This window comes from Nelumbo nucifera, chromosome 8 (genome assembly GCF_055504915.1).
Source record: "Nelumbo nucifera cultivar China Antique chromosome 8, China Antique-T2T, whole genome shotgun sequence".
Taxonomy (NCBI): domain Eukaryota; kingdom Viridiplantae; phylum Streptophyta; class Magnoliopsida; order Proteales; family Nelumbonaceae; genus Nelumbo; species Nelumbo nucifera.
In genome coordinates this window covers 56,306,426-56,328,750 of record NC_142656.1, presented here as the reverse complement: position 1 = coordinate 56,328,750, position 22,325 = coordinate 56,306,426, and the positions used below count along the sequence as shown (strand labels likewise).

At 35.6% G+C, this 22,325-nt stretch overlaps 1 protein-coding gene across 2 annotated transcripts in view; it reads left to right on the top strand.

The window, feature by feature from the left end:
* LOC104589223 (protein STRUBBELIG-RECEPTOR FAMILY 5-like) overlaps positions 1 to 22,325 on the top strand; it is a 50,365-nt gene that overhangs the window by 5,745 nt on the left and 22,295 nt on the right. Inside the window, exons 2-6 of one of the 2 annotated variants that reach the window (XM_019196298.2) lie at positions 5,121 to 5,253; positions 5,344 to 5,415; positions 5,520 to 5,585; positions 11,877 to 11,948; positions 12,039 to 12,110. In XM_019196298.2, the coding sequence (XP_019051843.2) occupies positions 5,121 to 5,253; positions 5,344 to 5,415; positions 5,520 to 5,585; positions 11,877 to 11,948; positions 12,039 to 12,110 (415 nt within the window). Of the gene's footprint in view, positions 1 to 5,120; positions 5,254 to 5,343; positions 5,416 to 5,514; positions 5,586 to 11,876; positions 11,949 to 12,038; positions 12,111 to 22,325 lie in introns of those variants that run through there. The other variant, XM_088893294.1, reaches the window with a different exon arrangement.

Below are 22,325 nucleotides of genomic sequence, written 5' to 3'. Positions count from 1 at the left end.
TGGAAGCATATTCTAGAAAAACACATTTACGAGCCTTAGGTTCAAATTTGTGCCTTTGATGGCTATGAACATGCACATAGCAAGTGCACCCAAAAACACGGAGAGGAAGAGAAAAAATATCCTCATCTGAGAAGAGAAGGCTAAAGGGGGTTTTGAAGTTAAGAACCCGGGAGGGCATACGATTGATAGAAAAGGTAGTAGTAAGAACAACATCTTCCCAAAATTTTATAGGAACATGGGATGTAAACAAGACTGGCAACTTCAACCACATGTCTGTTCTTCCTTTCTGCCACTCCGTTCTGTTTTGGAGTGTAGGAACAAGAACTTTGAAGAATAACCCCAAAAGTTTCAAGATAGGCGGAGAGGGTTTTCTCAAAATATTCCTTAGCATTATCAGAACGGAATATTTTGATCCGAGTATTAAATTGGGTAATGATGAGTTCATGAAGTTTTTGCACAATAGTTGGTATTTCATCCCTGGATTTAATGAGATAAATCCAAGTGTAACGAGAGTAGTCATCAATAAGAAGGATAAAGTACCTGTAACCCCCCATAGTTAGCAAATGATATGGCCCCCACACGTTAGAGTGAACAATATGAAAAGGAGAAAAAGATTTTTTATTGCTTACTAAATAAGAATGTCTACAATGCTTTGCTAGTTCACATGACTCACAATGAAGATTCGATAAAGACACTCCCTTAGACATATCTGGAAACAAATTACTCAAAGCACAAAAAGACAAATGACCAAACCGAAAGTGACATAACAAGACTTTGTCAATAGACTCTAAAAAAACCGACTTTAAGGCAACTCCATGAGGTGGTCCAAAAGCTCTATCCGGTGTGTCCAACAAGTATATTGCGTTCGCCTCATGGTTATTCCCAATCATCCTCTGAAATTGCAGGTCCTAAAAAATACAATGAGTGGGAAAAAAGGTTATGCTACAATTCATGGATTTAGTTAAGCTGCTAACAGATAAAATGTTTGTATTAAGTTAAGGGACGTAAAGGACAGAGGATAAATAGAGGGTGTTAGAGGTCTTTATTTCCCCTTTACCAGAGATGGGAGCAAGAGACCCATTAGTAAGGGATATTTTCTCTTTACTAGAGAGAAGGTGGTATGAGCAGAAAAGATTAGACAGGCTAGTCATATGGTCTGATGCACCAGAATCAATAATCCAATGAATTTTATGATTACCTCAAAATGAAGCACAAATACTTGAGTGAGCAAATGCAGATGAAGATGATGTGTTGCTGGAAGAGTGAGATGAAGAAACGGTAGCTTCCAAGTGATTTAGGAGCCTTCCATACTTTTCAAAATATGCCTTCATTGCTGCCAACTGCTCAATGGTTGATTTTTCTTCACTCTCCTTATTTCCTCCTTCAAGTACTGTAGCAAAATTAGCTATCTTAGGCTTTCCTACCTGACTGCCCTTCTTAGAGCTATTGTTATTCTTGAACCTATTAGGAAGAAGCTCAAGATGAAACTTCTAGCAAGTGTCCTTTGTATGCCTCAGTTTCGTGCAATATTCACATATCTGCTCCTTTTTCTTAGTAGGACCCTTTGGCTTTATTCCAGCATGCGCAAAGTATTCTGTAGGTGGACTGTACAACTGAATCTGTCACCTACTCTCCTTACTGCTTATCATAGCGTATGCTTGGGAAAGATTAACCTCATCTTTGGCCAAGATATTTTGCCTAATGATGTCAGACTTAGGGTTGAGTTCAGTGAGAAATTCAAACACCATATTTCTCTCCACCAACTTCCTATACATTTCAGCACCATTCTTACTCTCCCATACAACTGTCTCCATAACATCAATTTCTTGCCATAGGGATTTCAGTATAGAGTAGTAGATTGCTACAGTCTTCTCCCCTTGTCTTAGGTTCTTCATGTCACTTTTCAACTTGTAGACTTTGGCTACATTCTACTTCTATGAATAGGTATCAATAACACTGTCCCATATCTCCTTAGCCGAAGACATCCAGAGATAATGCTGACTTATATGAGGTTGCATAGAGTTGACCAACCATCCAATGACAGTATAGTTCTCTTGCATCTATTTCTCAAATTCAGGGTATGTCTCTTCGGGTTTCACTTTACTACCTGTGAGATACCCGAGTTTTCCTCTACTATAGACAAATTCTTATAGACTGTGCCAAGCAAGATAATTTGTCTCATCTAGCTTGATTGTGGTCACACCAGTCAAAACATAATCTACCGAGACAAGGCCAAAAATCGGCACTTGCTTGAACTCACTTCCATATGGCTCCATTAATCAAACAAAAATCAAAGAACTAGAAATTTGGTCTATATAAACTTATTTGAAGTCAAACCAAAACCCAGATGCTTGAAAACTAGGATTTTACTCCGTCCAACTGTTGGGGAGGAAGAGAGAAGATGTAGCCGCTCCTACCAGAGCTTCCCAATCTCTTCCAAATCTGAACCACCCTCCTTTAGGAGTCAAAAGACACCTCCCAAGCACAGAGCGCCACACCCAAAGCTTCACCTTTACCTGTCCCTTCAAAAATCTCTAGTCGGCTAGGGTTATGGGCAGCAACAGGATAGCACCACTTCTTGGCAATATCCAGCCAGATTTAAACTCTCCAAACCCTCTACCAAGTAGGCCAGAGATCCTCTGAGCTATAGAGAACTTATCTTTCACACTCTCTTAATCAAAGGGTGTATGGGAAAAGAGGAAGAAGAAAAAAGTAAGAAAGAGGCCTGCTCTGATACCAAGATGTAAATCAGTCCTAAAACATTAGGTATAAATTTGAAAATTAGAGAGAAAAAGGAAGAAAAAAGTAAGAGCAGCAGTACAAGAGAAGAAGATGGCGAAAAGAGGAGGAAGAAGAAGAAATGTTCAAGTTATTCTTCCCTTTCTTATCTTATCCTTTTTATTAAGAATTATGTTAAAGTAATTACAAGTATGCCCTTAAGTAGGCGGCCAGCTAGGTAGTAAGATAAAGAGATCAAACAAAAAAGAAATAACAAGCCCTCTAAGAGAGGCCCATTAGCTAACAAGAAAAAGAAAAGATATTACAAGAGAAGATACTAGGACCCATTCGGCCCAGTCTCTTTACAGCTTTTTTAGTACTGCTCATATTTGACAGGATACTGGAATTTCAAATAGCTTTCCTACTCATAATTGCCAACAAAACTATATTTAGAGGCTAATGCAGTATGCACTTCATCCTTGCTACACTGTTATCATCTGTATTGTCAAATTGATCAGATTCCATATTTAAGGTTAACACCATGTGTTATATTAGAAGGGCTATAAATCAGGTTTCACATGGTTGAACCAGGTTTGGTGGATGGCCCAACCGGGTTTGTGTAATTTTTTGCTTTTTATATCTTAAATTATATTTAAATATGATTACTTTCAATGTCTGCTTAAAAATTTAATTATACTACTTGAAATTTGAAATATAATTAATAGTTTTAAAAAATGTTAATTAATGAATTAATATTAATACTGTAAAATACAGTATTTTAATAAACACTATTAATTAATAAATACTGCAATTAATGAAAATATTGTAAATATGGTTAATTATTAATATTTTAATTATTAAAAATAATGTTAATAAAAATACATTATTTTTAATAAATAATATTGTAATTATAAAAAATTACTATATTATTTAAAAATATTGTTAATTAATAAATTTAGTATTTTAATAAATACTTTTGATTATTTAATAATACTAAATTATTAAAAATACATTATTAATTAAAAGTATGGTTAATTATTTTAATTAATGAAATACTTTAATTATTTAATAAATACATTATATTAATTAAAAAAATACATTATTTAATACTATTTTGAATAAATACTGATAATTAATTAAAAATACTATTAATGAATAAATACATTATTTTTAAAAGATATGGTTAATACTGTTAATTAATAAAAATGCTATTAATTATTAGAAATCTTTTAATTATTATTAATATTGTAAATTTTAAAATACAAAAATTATTATTATTACTCCATCTCTCTCTCTCTCTCCCCCCCCTTAAATGTCTTTTTTAAATGTAATAATAGCTTGCATTAAAATAAGAGGCCTTGAAAAGCCCAAAGGTCTCTCTCTGTAATAGGGTGCAGATTTATTAATCTAATCAAGATAAGAAATGATTATTTTTTTTATAATTTTAAAACTAATGAAAATAGGAAAATTGCAAAAAATGGAGAAAATAGATAAATAGCTTCTCCCAAAAGAAGAGATATGCTGACATCGACCATTCAATTATATATATATATCATTTTCTACATGGCGCTAGATTTTACCATTGCAACAATCCCTTTTCTAAATACTAAACCAACTATAATAAAAATTTAAGTCACAAAACAAAAAGCTCGATTTTTTCTATGAGTGGCATATATGGTTCAATCACCATGTGTGGATTTTTTTTTTCAATCTCATTGGAAGTGAATGACATACTTCATGTCCTTTGGATCCTTTATGGGCATGACTAGTATTCACCATGTGGTTGTTTAATCCCATACTCCCATTTGACCCTCCCCTTGATACAGGATTTCTCTAATTGATTATCACGGATGCCTCTATACATGTTAAAAATAGTCTTAGGCCTTGTTCACTTTTCGGTAAGTTATTTATCTAGGTAAATACACTTACCCGGGTAAGTGTTTCACAGGAATGACTTATCCGGGTAAGTTCATTTACCCATATTCTTTTATTTCGCATTTAAATAAGGCAATGGCCATTTTAGCCATAAAAATCAATTATTAAAAGGGGCATTTTTGTCCCATTCAAGTATTGGCAACTTTCCCCATAGGTGGGAAAGTTATTTACCCACTTAGGAGATGAATATCATCACTTACTCAAGTAAATGATATCGAGAAAAAAAACCCTCTCTGATCCCCACATAAATCTAAAACAAGAACATGGGTTTCTTGGTCAATGAAAATCAAAATCCCATTGACCAACTTCCCCTCTCTCAAAATTCGAAAAAAGAGCAACCCTTAATAATATTTAATTTATTTAGAATATCTATGTTCTCTCTTAGAAATAAGTCATGGGCACTTATGTTTGCCTGTTCTTTTCCCGTAAGTCAGGATACTGATGTTCCTTGGTTGTTTTCTTTTCAGTCTCTGCTTTACATGTAATGTATACTAGCTTAAATTCTCCGTCAAAGCTGACTAATTGGAAATCTAGTGGAGGTGATCCTTGTGGCGACTCCTGGAAAGGAATCAAGTGCTCAGGCTCACATGTGAAAGAAATGTAGTGATCTTTACTTAAAGAGTATACTAAGCTGTAATATTACTTCTCAATATCATTGTTACTGAACCTTTTATCTGTTAATTTGTGCAGAAAGTTATCTGGTCTTGGATTGACTGGATCATTAGGCTACAAACTCTCAAGTTTGACATCACTTACCTACTTGTGAGACCTAACTTTTCTAAATAAGCATGCTTATGACTGTAATTTTTCTGCTGAAAGGATTTCAACTAAAGCAAGTGGTCTTTTTTTTTTTTGTCGTAGTACAGTGATTTGAGCAACAACAACCTCAAGGATAGCATACCATATCAGCTTCCACCTAATGTCCTTCACATGTAAGCAATCAACTTTGATCTCATTTACAATTAAAGAAAAAAGGTTTCCTGGTTGATTATAATCTGCCTTAAAGTGGCCATAAAATGCATACCTACACATGTAGGAGAATGGGATTCATCAATTGATGACTTCTGTAACAGATTTCTTAGGAAAAAAATTGAATTTGAACTGATTGATGAGACTGACAACCAGTTTTTTTTTTTTTTTTTTACTTTGTTTAATCTGTATACATACATATTGCTTTTGTCTATCTGGGAGCATGTAAGAAGTCGAATTATTACAATCATCAGAACCATTCAACTTCTGAATTTTTTTTTACCACAAAGCATTGGTAGAGAATCTTAATGTTCTAAACTCACATAATAGCCACCTTATGTTCATTCATATGATATAAATTAGATAAATAACCAAGGATTGAAAAGATAATAGGAACCGATAGCTTGAAGTGTTGGTCCAGATTTTTATTTATACACATTGAGTTTGAATTACGCTGAAACTCTTTGTTGTTTGGATTACAAATGACTTACATGGATAAGATAACACACAACTCAACAAGATAAGAGAAAATCTTTTGATGGACTCCAGTAGATCATCATTTGATAGACTCCAACAGATCATTGAGTCTCACGTACACATGTTCACTAACATGCCTCCTTCAAACAAATGGTCTTCCAAAACATGAAGCTTGAACTTGGACCTCTGAAAGTGTGAATCACCTAATGGTTTAGTAAGAACATCAGCTATTTGATCACCAAAAGATATAAATTGTACTTGAATTCTCTTGTTGAGTACCTGATCTCTTAGAAAATGAAAATCGACATCTACATGTCGTGTTCTGGCATGAAAGATAAGATTGGAGTTCAAAAAAGTTGCACCAATCTTGTCACACCAAATTACCGGTGGTTGTGGTAATTGGATTCCAAGATCATCAAGTAGAGCCCTTAGACATAGAACTTCAGTGGCTGTGTTCGCACATGCTCAAAACTCAGATTCAGTACCCTTCAGTGGACCTTTTCTCATCTTGACACCCAACCCAGTCAGCATCTGAAAAAGCTTACAAGGAGAGTGGGCCTAGTGTAGAGGCAAAGAAGAACACATGATCAATAGTGCCTTTCAAATAGCACAAAATGTGCTTGCAGCCTAGTGTTCCGTGGACGGAGAATGAAGAACTTGACATACTCGGTTGACTGAAAATGCTATGTCGGGCCTAGTAATGGTCACATATTGTAGAGTTCCTACAATGCTCCGATACTCAATGGGATCCGTGAGAGACGTGACATCTACCTTTGAGAATTTGCAGTCTACAGCCATTGGAGAAGAAATGGGCTTGGCATGAAGCATGTGGGCCCTTTGTAATAGATTCAGAACATAGTTTCTTTGGGACGAAAGCAGCCCAATTTTTTGTTGAACGAATTCCATGCCCATAAAGTAACCGGCTGGTCCCAAATCCTTCAGTGAAAAGATTGAAGCACGAGTGGAGATAATTTTGTTCACTGCTTGAGACATATTTCCAATAATGAGTATGTAATCAACATATATGAGCATGTAAATTCTTACCTTTCCCTTAGAGTAAACAAATAAAGATGGGTTTGATTTGGAGCCTTGAAACCCAATGGTGAGTAAATGAGAAGTAAGGTGAGCATACCAGACCCGTGGTGCTTGCCAAAGCCCATACAAAGCTTTGTCAAGTTTGTAGACATGGGAAGGGTATTGTGGGTGTTCAAATCCCTTGGGCTGCCAAACATAGATTTCTTCTTCAATGTACCCATTTAAAAAGGCATTATCAAAGTCTAATTGATAAACACACCATCGTTGAGATATGACAAGTGCAAGCAAGGTATAAATGGTTACTGGTTTTGCAACTAGCTGAAAGTGTCACAGTAATCTACTCCTGGAAGTTGAGAGACCTTGGGCCACTAAACAAGCCTTGTACCATTCTAATGACCCATCCACCTTTCTCTTTATTTTATAGACCCATTTTGTTCCTATAACATTCATATTGGGCTTTCTAGGGACGAAGGTCCATGTCTTATTCTTCATCAGGGCAGTATATTCTTTTGTCATTGTTTCTTGCCAATGAGGGTGCTTAGAGGCTTCCAAGAAAGTAGTGGGCTCAACAGAATTAGAATGCTTGAGTAATGAGAGTATTGGGTAATGGGTACCTGACTTCAGTGCTGGCTCGTGAGGGTAATGTACTATCCATAGATCGAGTCACCATGTGGTGTGAACAGTTTTGGCTTGGTAGTGGAGCTGGTTTGGTGGCATCTAACAGCTCCTGTACAAGTCATGTGCATCGAGGTGGTGTCTCAGTGACGCTGATGGGCTCAGGTGATGAAGGTTTTCAAGAGAGTTGCTGCTGTACTCAGAAGGCTGAAAGGTGGTGCTGCCAGCTTCATGAATCCCCTCATTAGTGTTGGAGCTTCCCAAACAATGATTATTGTTGTTGAGTATTGCACCAGAATTCTGCAACGATGGTGATGTTGGACCAATGGTGTCTATAGTAAGATTATTAGTTGTTTGTCCATGACTTGGGATATGTGAGAGACCTTGTATAAAGACACCACTATCTACATTGGAGGAAGAGACCAGATTATGATTGGGAATACTGGGAAAATTTGTTTCATCAAACACAACGTGTCTACAAAAATATTCACGTCCTGAGGGAGGATGATAGCATCTATAACCTTTATGTCAATCACTGCACCCTAGAAAAATGCATTTCATGGAACGATAATTGAACTTGTTGGTATTGTATGGTTGAAGAAACAAGTAGCAAGCACACCGAAAAATCTTTAGCATTTTATAATCTGGGAGTACCCCAAACAACTTCTCATACGGTGATTTTCCACCCAACACTGGACTCGGAAGCTTGTTAATCAAGAAAGTTGATGTGATAGCACCATTAGCCCAAAAACTAATGGGGAGAGAAGAGGTGGCCAATAGTGACAACTTGGACTTTATGATGTGTTAGTGCTTCCTTTCAACAGTGTCATTTTGCTCATGGGTATGAGGGAAAGCAAGTCTATGATTAATACCGTATTCGTTATATAGTTTTTCAAGTCTCCTATACTCTCCTCCCCAATCAGATTGAAAATTTTTTATCTTTGCATCAAACAAGACTTCAACATGTCTTTTGAAACTTACAAAGATGTCAAATACATCTAATTTATTGTGCATGGAAAAAGCCAAGAAAATCTACTAAAATTGTCAACAAACACTATAATATTTGAAACCATTTTGAGACTCAACTAGAGCCAGTCCCCAAACATCTAAAAAAACCGACTTTTAGACTCTGAACTAGACAAGGATAATGATAACTTGTGACTTTTTCCTAACTGACATGATTCACACACTACTTGATGCTTAAACGAACCAATGTAAGGTAAACCATATTTCCACGAGACTTGCCTCACCACCTGAAGAGCTAGATGTCCAAGCTATCGATGTCCAAGCTATAGGAGACTTGTTTAAAGTAATATTTAGAAAGCAATATAAGCCGTCTCTACTGGGTCCTTGTAGTAATATTCTCCCCGTGTAATCCTTTAAGAGAAAATAATTCTGGTGAAACTCAAAAAATAGATCATTATCCTTTGTGAATTTTCTAAGAGATAGTAAGTTCTTAGTAAGGGCAAGAACATAAAGCATGCCATCTAAATAAAACTAAGAATGAGAGGTAGATAGTGAAGAAGTTCCAACATGAGTGATTTGCAAACTTGACCCATTGCAAACTCTTACTTGACCATTTCCACCATACTTGATCGATTTTGGATACTATTAGCATCTAGAGTCATGTGGTGATTGGTGCCGGTATCAGGGTACCATGTGGGATAAAAAATAGATGACACCTCGCTTTAGAATGCTGAAGGATCATACTCATCATTGTTGTAAGAATAATGAAATCTGCATATGCACTTGGCTACAACGTGATCGGGTTTGTTGCATAGTTGAAAAATTACATTAGAGTTTCCACGTCCACAACCCACCATTTTTGTAAAAGCGGGCATCCAGATTGAACCTCTTTTTTTCCCGTGGCCATGTCTAGAATTGTTGTTTTTTGGGGCATAATCTTAGTTTTATTGAGATCCCTACCCTTTAACTTTGAAATTTGCTACATTGGCTAATGGTTAAGTTGTATCTGTGGTATTATTAATACCATATTGCTCAAGAATAGCTTCATGGCTCAATACGATTCCGAGTACATGATCCATGTCCAATTCAATCTAGGCAGCAGGTTAAGGAGCAAGTGAACACATAAGCTTAATGGACCTAAAGCCCAATTTAAACTAGGCTTAAGTTAGTTATTTAAAAAGAGACAAGATCTGATTTATAATCTGATTAGAATTAGTTGAAAGGATAAGATATGTCTTATCCATTTAAGAGTCCAGACCCAAATATCAGATTTGGATTCAAAAACTCTCTCCTAATTAGATTAGGAGGCTGATCCAAAGAAGACTATAAATACGAGGTGAATTCCTCAGTTTTAACACAACAAACAACAATTTTCAGAGTTTTTCCCTGTTCTTGCTGCCCCTACCCAATTCGATCTCCACTTGTGGAAGTGATCAAGAATTTTTCTTGATATTGCTTCTTGGTAGAAGAAACAATCTGAAATCGTGCTCACCAGCCCTTGTTCGATTCTTGATGTAGAGCCATCCTACTGATCCTACTTCAATACGCACTGTGTCATCTTCAGTGGAAGCGGGTTTTGGTTTCCTCTTTGGGCGTGAACACCTTCACTGGGAGTTACTATTACTTCGTATTAGGTATATCCCTCACTTCCCAATGGTTTCAGATCTGGTCCGGTTTTGGATTCAAGATTGATCCTTAAAAATGTAGTTTTCTAAAATAGGAAATGTAATTCCTAGATGGGAGAGAGATAAAATTTTTAAATTTCGCCCAACCTTCCTGTAGGGTTCAGCCATCCATATGATGAATCTCTCATCCCTTCACCATAATGCTCTCTGTTAAGGACGATATAATCCAATTAAGAACTAGTTGATCTAACTGAAACCAACTCTCATATGTAGGATTTGTTACCCTCTTCATTCGATCATTGGGATCAACAACTTCCTAGACGGTGCTGGGATGGACTTATCGACGTTACCCATTAATTTGTGGGTATAGAGAATGGGAAGCAATTGAGCCTTCCAAAGCTGATAATTTCCGCTGGTCAATTTCATAGTATGAGAAGTTGCGGCAGTTTATTAGAGCTGTCAATTATCTAGGCGGGTTTGATGCAAGGGCAGAACTATTGGTTGACGGCATGAGAGTGGTGGCTCTAATACCAAGATAAATAACCAAGGATTGAAAAGATAATAGGAACCATCTTGAGGTGTCGGTCCTAATTTTTATTTATACACATTGAGTTTGAATTGCACTGAAACACTTTGTTGTTTGGATTACATTAAATGCCTTATATGGATAAGATAACACACAACTCAACAAGATAAGATAAGATCTTTCGATGGACTCCAGTAGGTCATCATCTGATAGACTCCAGCAGATCATGGAGTCTCATGTACACATGTTCTCTAACAAAATTGTTTAGGCTCAATTTGGAAGGAGCACAAATGCAAATTTAAAGAGTGTAAAACCTTGTATTTTGTATTATTTTGGATGTATTTGTACTCTACAAATTTGCATTTATACTCCTTCCAAGCCTTAGAAGAAATTGTCATATGCTTATTATTGGTTAGAGTCAGTGTTGTTTTATGGACTCTCCTAAATGGACGAAATGTCCATGTCAGATAAACATGGGAATCATTGTCATTTGATATTTTTTTCTCCTTTCTTATTCGAAATAAATGAACAGTGAATGTACACAATTGATATCATTTTCCTATGGAATATTATAATCTTTTAGACCTTCTTTAGTCTTATAATGTTGAAATTCAATAGCTATGGACACCTTTTAGTTGATTATACTTTTCTATGTTGGATTCCGATTCCTCTGTCCATTTCCTTATGACACTAGTCAAGATGTTATATTCAACTTGTTATTGTTAAGACAATTATCTGCATTGAGTTACGAAGGTTCCAGATACCTTTCTGATTGTAGTAAAGACTTGGGACCAGTCCCACCTTCACTAGGGTATGGGGAAGGCTACCCCCATATAAATGTAGCCCATTTACCCTAACAAAAACATATTTATACTGAATTGAGCATCTCTCTATCAACTTATGTAATCAGCTAATGCAATCTTTTATAATCCAAAATCTGTCAGACCTGCAGGAAAAATGGAATGTTAATGATCCAACAAATCCATTAGTAATTCTATGAGCTTGTGTAGAAATCTTGCAGGGAATAGCTTTACAGGAACGGTGCCTTACTCAATTTCTCAAATGTTGAACCTCAAATATCTGTAAGTGGTAATTTTTTTCTCTTATAAATTCTTTTATGTACTTTACTATAGAAACTCTCTTTATCAGATACCTTTTTTTTTTGAATACAGAAATCTCGGTCACAATCAGCTTAGTGGCCAACTGAGCGATATGTTTGGACATCTTACTAGACTACAATTTCTGTATGTGCTGCTTTAATTCAGTTCACTTGACTATATTATTTTTAATTTGTTCTATCTTGAATAAACATTTTCTTGATCATGAAGCAGAGCCTAGAGCTTCCATTTTGTAATAAAAGTAAAACATTATTAAACATAGAAACATGAGGAATTAATATTAGGGGTGTATAGTTATGGATGATAGTGGCGTAGAGTTTGGTTATTGGTGATTGAACAAGGCAGAACAGAAGTAGGGATCAAAGGTGAAGACAACATTGGTTATGATTGTGTTGGCATTTTTGAAAAGAATTGTAACATTCCAGATGACAAGGTGAAGAAACTGGGTTTAAACAATCTGCAGCTTGGTTTCCTTCTATAAAAATGTGTGATGTAAGATGTGGCCATTTTCCTAATTGATGATCAATCCAATGTCTTTGACAACAGTTATAATGGTCCAAGGTGGAACCAACCTATTTGAGGTTGATCCATTGACATAGTGGCATTGAAACATTTGCAAGTATAAGGCTGGTGAAGAGCGATGTTTGGCTTCTCAGAAACTGGTGCAGCATCGATTCGTATAACTCTAGCAGGTACCAGAGATTGTGTCACCGGATCTGGGGTGAGAGATAGGGAGTTCTGGCTTAAAATATGCTTGCTTGGAAAACTCAAAGGGGAGCACATTCAGACGTCAAAGTTGCTATCTCAGGTTGCTTCGGTGTGGAACTGCAGGATTGAACTGAAAGTAAGGCTTGTGTCGGGTGGCTAGTTCCTAATCACTTTGGATTCGGAGTTAAAGTGTTGAGGATAGCAGAAGGAAGCCCTCATAGAATTGGAGGTAGGGCCTTATCTCTATTTCGATGGGCACTAGGTCTAGAGAGAATTTGCAGAGGCAAAGAATCTTAGCGGTGGAGAGAAAAAATCTTCAACTTACCATTCTTGGGGAAACAAACCCCTTTAAACTTCCATGTGCAAATTAAAGAGATTAACAAGCAAATAGAAAGCAACAATATATAGAAGAATTTTAACAAATACAATGCAAGTAGTGACAAAGACACCAAGATTTATGTAGAAAACCTCCCAATGGGAGGGTAAAAATCATGAAACTGAATTCCATAATTTCCACTATCAACCAAATAGTATGGTACACAAGTTCTATCTAGTTGCAACTAGATGAATACATTAAGAGAGAAACTCTTGGTTTCCAACAACAACAAGCATCATCTATATAGATGGAATAATCAATAAGAAAGATCTCACCAACAAGAAAGCAAAAGAGAAGGAGCCAAGAAATGTTGTAGGATTCCTTCTTTCTTTTACAATCCTTGTATTTTCTTCTTGTCCCTTTCTCAAAACCCTTCTGTACCAAACCTTGTTCTTCCTCCAAAATCCCTTGGAAAGCAAAAAAGGTAGAAAGCTGAACTTAATTCGTTGAGACCCAAAAGGCATATTGGCTTGTAAGACAAGCCAAATACAAAAGTCACTTTTTTTCTTTGATTTACTTCTTTTTGTCTTTTTGCACTCATCTTCTTTTTGTCTTTATTGATTTGGGGGTCCCACCTCATGAGGAGGGCCCCAAAAAATCTCCCACTCTGATTCATGAGGATGTCTTCTTCATGATCAAGCCTACCAAGCCTCTACAAAAGTCAAAGTTGTTTTTGGCAGGTTTGATGTTCATGTGGAGGCCTTCTTCATGATGTTCTTCATGATCAAACCCACTAACCCGTTATATCTTAACCATTTATTTCAGTATGAATCTTCGCTAGTTGCAATTGTTTCTCTTCAAGAACATCTATAATTCAATGGTACCTAATACCAATATGCTTAGACATGAAATGAAAACTTGGATTCTTACCTAGCTAAGTGAATAACACTCAAAGTGTCACAAATAAAAGCATATTCATCTTGCTCTATACCCAATTCTTCAAAGAATTGCTTCATCCATAAAATTTCCTTACAAGCTTTGGTTGCAGCAATGTATTCAGCTTTTGTATTGGATAAGGCAACACATTTCTATATTTTGGATTGGCATGACATAACTCCCCTTACAAAATTAAGTAAAAATCTTGATGTGGACTTTCTAGAGTCAATGTCCCCAACCATGTCTACATTTGTATAGCATTCCAAAACTGTTTTACCACTAAAAAAATATAAAAATAAATCAAAAGTACCCCTAAGATACTTGAAAATCCACTTAACTTCTTTCGATTACTCTTTGCCTAGATTGGAAAGTAATATACTAAGCACATAAGTTGCATGTGCAATGTCAAACTTAATGCAAATCATATTATACATCAAACTTCTTACAACTGAATAGTATGACACATTCATCATTTCTTCTTTTTCTTTTTCACTTAAAAGACTTCGTTCAAGATTTAACTTGAAGTGACTTTCAAGTGAAGTGTTAATTGACTTGACCTTGTCCATGTTGAACCTTTCCAACACTTTCTCAATGTACCTTTCTTGTGAAAGCCATAACTTTTCAGCTTTCCTATCATGAGAGATTTGCATTACAAATATTTGTTATGCTAAACTCAATTCTTTCATAGAAAACCATTTTCTTAACTCATTATTCAACCTGTTAATCTTTCTTATGTCTTACCCAACAATCAATATATCATCAACATGGAGAAAGAGAATAATAAAATCATCATTAAAAAATTTCTTAATAAATACACAATGATTTGTAGTTTTTTTCTTGTACCCATTGTCCATCATAAAGGACTCAAATTTCTTGTACCATTTATAGGGTACTTGTTTTAACGCGTATAAGATCATTCCTAGCTTAGAAACCATGTGTTTTTCTTCCTTGACTTCAAATCCTTCCGATTGCTCCATGTAGATGTTTTCTTCCAAATCACCATGAAGAAATGCAATTTTGACATCAAACTATTCAGCCTCTAAAATCATACTTGTTGCTAGGTCTGACACTACTCTGATTGATGACATCTTCACAACTAGATAGAAAATTTAATCAAAATCAATGCCCTTTTTCTAACAAAAGCCTTTCACAACTAACCTTGCTTTATACCTTGGCTATGAGCATTTTTTTTCTATTTCCAACCTAAATACACATTTGTTCTTGAATGCCTTTTTACCTTTTGGTAAACCCACCAAGTCAGAATTGTAGTTCTTATGCAATGAATATATTTCTTCTTTCATATCCTTCAACAATTTTTCTTTTTCTTTACTTTCTATAGCTTTCTCATAACATTGTGATTCTCTTGCATCACTGAGCATAGCATATTCGTGAAGAGAGTATTTCTTTGATGGCACTCATTCCCTATTAGACCTTTTCAATTGTGGTTCTTCTTCTTGAGCTTGAGGTTGCTTTTGTGATACTTGAGGAGTTTCTATGGGCTGCTCTCCATTTTTTTCATTATCAACATCAACTAAATTTCCACTTGAAGCATTACCTTCATTAACCATGTTATCTTGTAAATCTTCTTTGTTTTCACCATGAACAATAAAGGAAGGAATTGGATCCAAATCAGTAAAGCTTTTAAACTTTGATTGTAACTTTGTAGTGTTCTCAATGTAAACTATTTGATCTTCAAGAAAGGTCATATATCTACTTCTTATTAGCTTCAAGAAAGATCACATGTTTGTTCTTCTTAGGAATTCTATTATATCATGGAGTACAAGTGCATGAGTTCTGGTGAATAACCCTCTTTCTTTAAAGAATACTCAATTATCTTTGAAAATATTCCTTGACATTATCAAATTTATATTTTAATCCTCTTTTCAAATTGTGTCTCCACCATATCACAAAGTCTTGGGCAGTTGTAAGAAATTCATCCCGACTTCTCATCCAGTAGAGCCAAGTATATCAAGTATAGTCATCAATGAAGAAAATAAAATACTTATAACCAGTAATACAAAGAACAATAAATGTCCCCTAATCATCAATATCTATCAAGTGAAAAGCAATATTACTTTTATTAATTACAAAATATGTGGTTATACATTATTTTGATAAATGACAGACCTTACATTAAGGACTCAAGTTTGACACTAAACAAAACAAAATTGGAAGTAAAATTTTAAAACCAAACTGCATGTCACCAAGAGGCAATGCCACAATTGCAAAAGACTCAATTTCTCATAGAATAAGACCCAATCTAGTATAACATCTCTTGTTATGAAGCCTGATTAAAAAGGATGACTGCATCAACATCACATCCACACTTAATCATTCTCCTTAAACTTATGTCCTAAAAACATAATGGGTAGAAAATAAATGACAAATTCTAGGGAAAGATTGTGAGCAAACTTAACTTTACACTGACTAGTAATTGGTGTCTAAGATCCATCAACAACAATGTTCTTGCCTTTCATGGGGGTTAACTTGTATGAACTAAAATATTAAGGCATACTAGTCATGCGGGAAAATGCCTTAAAATCAATATTCAAGGGAACTGTTAGGAGAGAAGTAAGTAGGTGTGGTACTTGTCTTAATATATGCACTAGAAGAGTCCTTAAAATCAATATTTTCTCTAGATGCAACAAGAGACTCCATAGTTTATCCATTACATCAGAGGAATCCTAGGAAAGAATTGGAGTAGTAGAAGGTTTAACATCATTACCAACCATAGCCAAATGGCACTACCCTTCTTCCTAATCTTAAGCTATCAAAGTTTCAAGCGTGGATTGAGTTTTTAGCATCTTTTCTTAGTACATTTGACTTCTTACAATATTCACAAATTACATCATTAGCCTTCTCATTAACAATGGGCTTACTAGTGCTCTACTTGGGCAACTAAAGACATTAAAGCAAAATGTTCAACTATAGAAGGAAACATTAGGACAGCCCACCTACTCTCCTTATCCTGCACTTGGCAATAGTCAACTACAAGAGATACAATGTTTGCACTCAAGAAATGTTGTCGAGTTAAATCAAATTCAATATTGAGAACTACCAAGAAAATAAAGACCTTGTTCTTCTCAATATTTTTCCTATACTACTCGCCATCTTATGGATCTTTCCACTCTAAGGCCTTTAAATGATCCATTTCTTCTAAGAAAGATTGTAAAAAGGCAAAGTACATAGTTACAATCCTCACCACATTACGCAAACAATAATCCTCCTTGTAGAGTTGATAGACTCTAGTAGTATTTTTGGCTTGGGAATAGGTAGCAATGACATTATCCCAAATGTTCTTGGCAATGGATAGAAACATATAATACAAGCTATATGTAGCTACATAGAAAAAACTAGCCAAAGCATTACCATGTGATTATCTTGCTCCCATTTAACAAACTTTGAGTCTTCGGATTTAGGCATAGTCTCCTTCTCGGTGATGAAACCTAGCTTACCCCTTCATGTTGGAATAGGGTTAGAATCCATTAGATGGATGTCCAAACCATGCAATGTGGCTGGCTGAATTTCAAAAAAAAAATTCTAACCTTCTCGAGAATCAATTTCCTAGTAAATTGAAATCTAAAATTTCAGGATCATCCTTTCATTGAACTAAACCATATTTGAAACCAAAGAGAAGGGAGATTGCACTTGATACGGAGACCACAAATCACAGCTCCCAAGGTGGTAATTCACACCCAATATCATACCCAAAATCGTTCTCCAACTGAAAATGGCACAGTGTACAGAGAACCGATTCAACAACACTTGTTTTTAGCAAATCTGCTACCCAACTTGTTTAGATCAAGTGGGGTAATTGAGCCTAAAATTATTCTGAGTTTTTCTTGCATAAGCAAAGAAAAAATTGATCAATATCAGTTCTTGAAAGCGTAGGTCATTCTAAGGTTTGTTGGGAGACAAGAGAGAAAAAGAGAGAACAAGAGAGAAAGGTGTTCAAGTTTAGTTTGCCCTCTTCTTCTTTTATCTCATTATGGAGCACTGTCTTAATCTAATTAGAAGATTATCCAAATCTGATTTGGATCTACACTCTACTAAGAGATAATCATTATCTTCTTTAGAGGATAAGTGCTCCATATCCAATACCAAGCCCAGATTTGACCCAAATTACATAAGTCGTCATGTGACAACTTAATTAATCTTATTAATATTGGGCCTTTAGACCATTTTCTTCAAAGGCTTGTGACCCTAGGTGTTGCATAGACACTTTAGGCATAATATTGTATGGAATGGGATCCACAAAGGTCTCTCTCAAGTCTATAACAGTCCGGCCCCACCTTTATAAGAGGCTAGGCTGGATTCACTGTTCAGAGCAGTGAACCCCTGAGCCAATCAACATGCACTTAGTCTGGGCCCAACGTTTATACCTAAATAATCCTTGGATTCAGCCACTCTATGAAGACCCAAGGATAATGGACTTAAGTGAAATAGATCCCATCAGGTAATCATCCTTATAATGGTCTCCTATACTTATAACCTTTCAGCCCATAATGATTAAAAACACTACTCGATGGGGAAGGACCTTTCCCCTGTCTGCAAGGTGTAGTGCAAAACTTTCTGCTCAAATGGATCATAGGATTAAAACCTTTTGCAAAACTTTTTCATAAAGTAGTAGTATATAACATATAAATATATTTTTCAAAAACTGATTTCAAATACAATTAAAATCCACTATTGGTAATTTAGGTTTCCATTAGAGAGTGTAAACCCTGATATTCAGTTTTTCCAACAAAGGGGCTAATTGTATTACTATGATCACCCACTCAAGTAAATTCCCAAACTGCCCTAACATGCCTAGGTGTTGACCCTTGATAGATCTCACTAATTAGCACATCAAAGATAGTTTAGTCCAACACCCAGTGCAGTACCATAATCAATTATGAGGTTATGTGTAATTTTCTAGTTTTGCCCATCTATCTCCAAAGCCCAGGGCATAACTAGAAATCGATTCGAGTTCAGTGTTTCTTCCAAACACACACTACTTGTACTTGAGGTCTAACCCTAGCAGCTGAGACAAACTGCTCCAACTGTTTGGCAGCACACCAGTGTCAGCCTTGGTAGGATAAACTCACCAAGTCTATTCAATGGATCAGAACATTCTAAACTAACACTAGTCTCATAAGTGTCAGGTTTAAGGGGCAATTCATTGAAAAGATACCAATATCAACATGAAACAATAATGTACTTTATTCATTTACAAATAAATGTTCATGTAAATCAATCCAGTTAGAGCTAAGGGCATATACTGTTAAACAGTTCCCACTTGCACTTAAGTCCAATCAGGTATAAGTTGTAGTCTCATACTATCTATGTGTTTCCCAAATACTTTCTTTGTCAGTGGCTTAGTTAATGGGTTTGCAACATTTTCTACTAATGGTACCTTATAAATTTGGATGTCTCCTCCACCAACAATCTCTTGTAGAGTATGATACTTCCTCTTGATGTGCTTTGACTTTGAGTGGGCTCTTGGATCCTTAGCCTGAGCAATAGCTCAAGTGTTGTCACACAACAGTGGAATGGGTGATGTGATGGATGGTGTGACTCCTAATTCTTGGATGAATTTCGTCATCCAAACTGCTTCCTTGATAGCCTCACTTGCAACAATGTACTTAGCCTTGATCATTGAATCTATTGTAGACCCTTGTTTGTTGCTTTTCAAACTAACTACACAGGACCCCATTATAAAGAAGTATCCAGATGTAGACTTTCTATCATCTGGGTCAGACTACAAATCAACATCTGTATAACTGATCATTTGTAGTAAACTACCATCGAAGACAAGACAATAATCTTTAGTTATTTGTAGGTATTTTAGTATGTTTTTCACTGTAAGGCATATGCTCTGGTCTTAGGTTAGATTGATATCTACTTATAACACTCACAACCTAAACAATGTTTGGCCAAGTGCACAACATAACATACATAATGCTTCCTACGACAAAGGCATAGGGTACCTTTCTCATGTCCTCTATCTCCTCAAGGTTAGGTGGCACTCCTTTGGAGAGAGTAATTCCATATCTAAAATCAATGAATCCCTCCTTGGAATCCTATATGTTGAATCTCTTAACGATCTTATCAACATAAGTAGATTGAGACAATCCAATTAACTTCTCTGATCTATCTCTATAAAACCAAAGTCCCAAGATTTAAGAGGCTTTTCTAAAATCTTTAATGGAGAATTGCTATAAAAGCCATACCTTCACTATGGTTACAGGTTTGCATCATTTCCAATGAATAGAATGTCGTCTACATATTGAACCAAGAATTTAACCTTATCTCCCACTATCTTTCTGTAAAGACAGGGTTCATCTGGATTTTTCTCAAAATCAAACTATTTAACTATTGAATCAAACCAAATGTTCTAGCTTTTGAAAGCTTGCTTTAATCCATGTATGAATCTATTCAGCTTACACACCATGTGCTTCTAACCCTTGACAACAAAGCCTTTTAGTTGTTGCATATAGATATATTCAATAAGATCTAAGAATGCAGTTTTGACATCCATTTACGAGATCTCATAATCATAGTGTGCAACCATAACCAATAGTATCCTAATTGATTTAAGCATGGCTGTAAGTGAGAATCCTCATAATCTATTCCTTCTTTCTAAGTGTAACATTTCGCTACAAGCTGATATTTATAAGTCTAAACCTTTCATCAAGGCCCTTTTTCCTCTTATAGTTCCATTTGCAATCATTTTCTTTCACCCCAAGGGGAGGGTCTATGAGAGTCCAAACTCTATTGATATCATTAACTGCACATCAACTTTCATTTCATCTATCCACTTCAGGGAGTTTATGTATAACATAACTTCTATATAAGCCACGAGATCTTCCTCACTCTCTATAGTTTTCATCATGTAACTTTCTTGATCATAGTCAAAACGTACAGGAGGTTTAAAAACTGAGGTAGATCTTCTAAGCTAGGTGTTGCGCTCTAGAATTTGTGGATTATCTCTCACTACTCTAAGCTCTCCTCATCAACAGCAACTTCCTAATGATGATTGATTAAAATGTAGTTTTCCTCTAAGAAGTGGGCATTTTGACTAACAAAAACCTTTTGTTCCAATGGGTCATAGAAGAAATACCCAACAGAGTCCTTGGGGTAGCTTACAAATAGGCATTGATTGGTCTTGGATTCCAATTTGTCTGCACTTATCTTTTTTACGTGTATTGGATAACCCCATATTTTTAAGTATCTAACACTAGGTTTCTTGCTAGTCCAAAGTTTAGAAGGAGTCTTAGGAACCAACTTGGTTGGAACTCAGTTCAGCAATTAGATTGCAATATCCAATGCATATCCCCAAAAGAACATGTAACTCCGAATGGATGAGGAGTGGTCGAACCATATCTAATAAAGTCTAATTTCTTCTCCTTGATACACCATTAAATTATGGTGAAGCAGAAGGATTCATCTATGATATAATCTCATTGTCCTTTAAGTAGTCCATGAATTTGTTGGAAAGGTAGTCACCTCCTCAGTCTGATAGAAGAGTTTTAATTTGTCTCCCCAACTACTTCTTGACTTCTTGTCTGAACTCCTTTAACTTTTCAAAGGATTCAAACTTAAGTCTCATTAGGTATACGTAAATATATTAATAATAAATGGTAAAATTTATAAAATAGACATGTTAGTTATGTGTCCTAACATTCATGGGACCACATACATTAATATGTATATGGTCAAGTGTGCTCGTACTTCTTTCAAGCTTACCTTTAAATGACCATTTTTCCATCTTGCCTTTAAGACAATGATCACATGTTGGTAGATATTTTACAGTGAGAAAATCTAGAAGACCACCATTCATCAATCTTGTGATATGTTCTTTTTTTATATAGCCAAATTAGTAATGCAACAGGTATGTGGGAATAATCGTTTCTTGTGCTCTTTTCTTGGGTATGTGTTTCAGCATTGTTTCATTTACATTTGTTTCTAGAGAAGGGTGGAGTACATAAAGATCATTCTCAAGTTCTCCATGATCAAGGATTTTTTTATTCAATTTAATAGAAAGCAATCTTTAAGGGTAATAATCCCTTCTCTAAAAACTAAATCTATTGATTCTATATCAGTAGTTGCAACAGTTGTAAATTATCCAAGTAGAACACGACCTCATCATCACCTAGCCTTCTACTTTTCTTGAACCCCTGCAAAGAGTTACATACACGAGTAGAAGCCCCATAATTAATACACCAAGAGGTAGAAGTAACCAACAAATTGGTCTCTATGACTAGAGATTCAAAATTACTTTCTTTTTTCTTCCTGAGGGATTCTAGATACTGAAGGCAGTTCCTCTTTTAGTGCTAGGTTTCCCTGCAAAAGTGGTATTCATCAGGTGATTTGTCTTTCTTCTACTTCTTTAGTTTGTC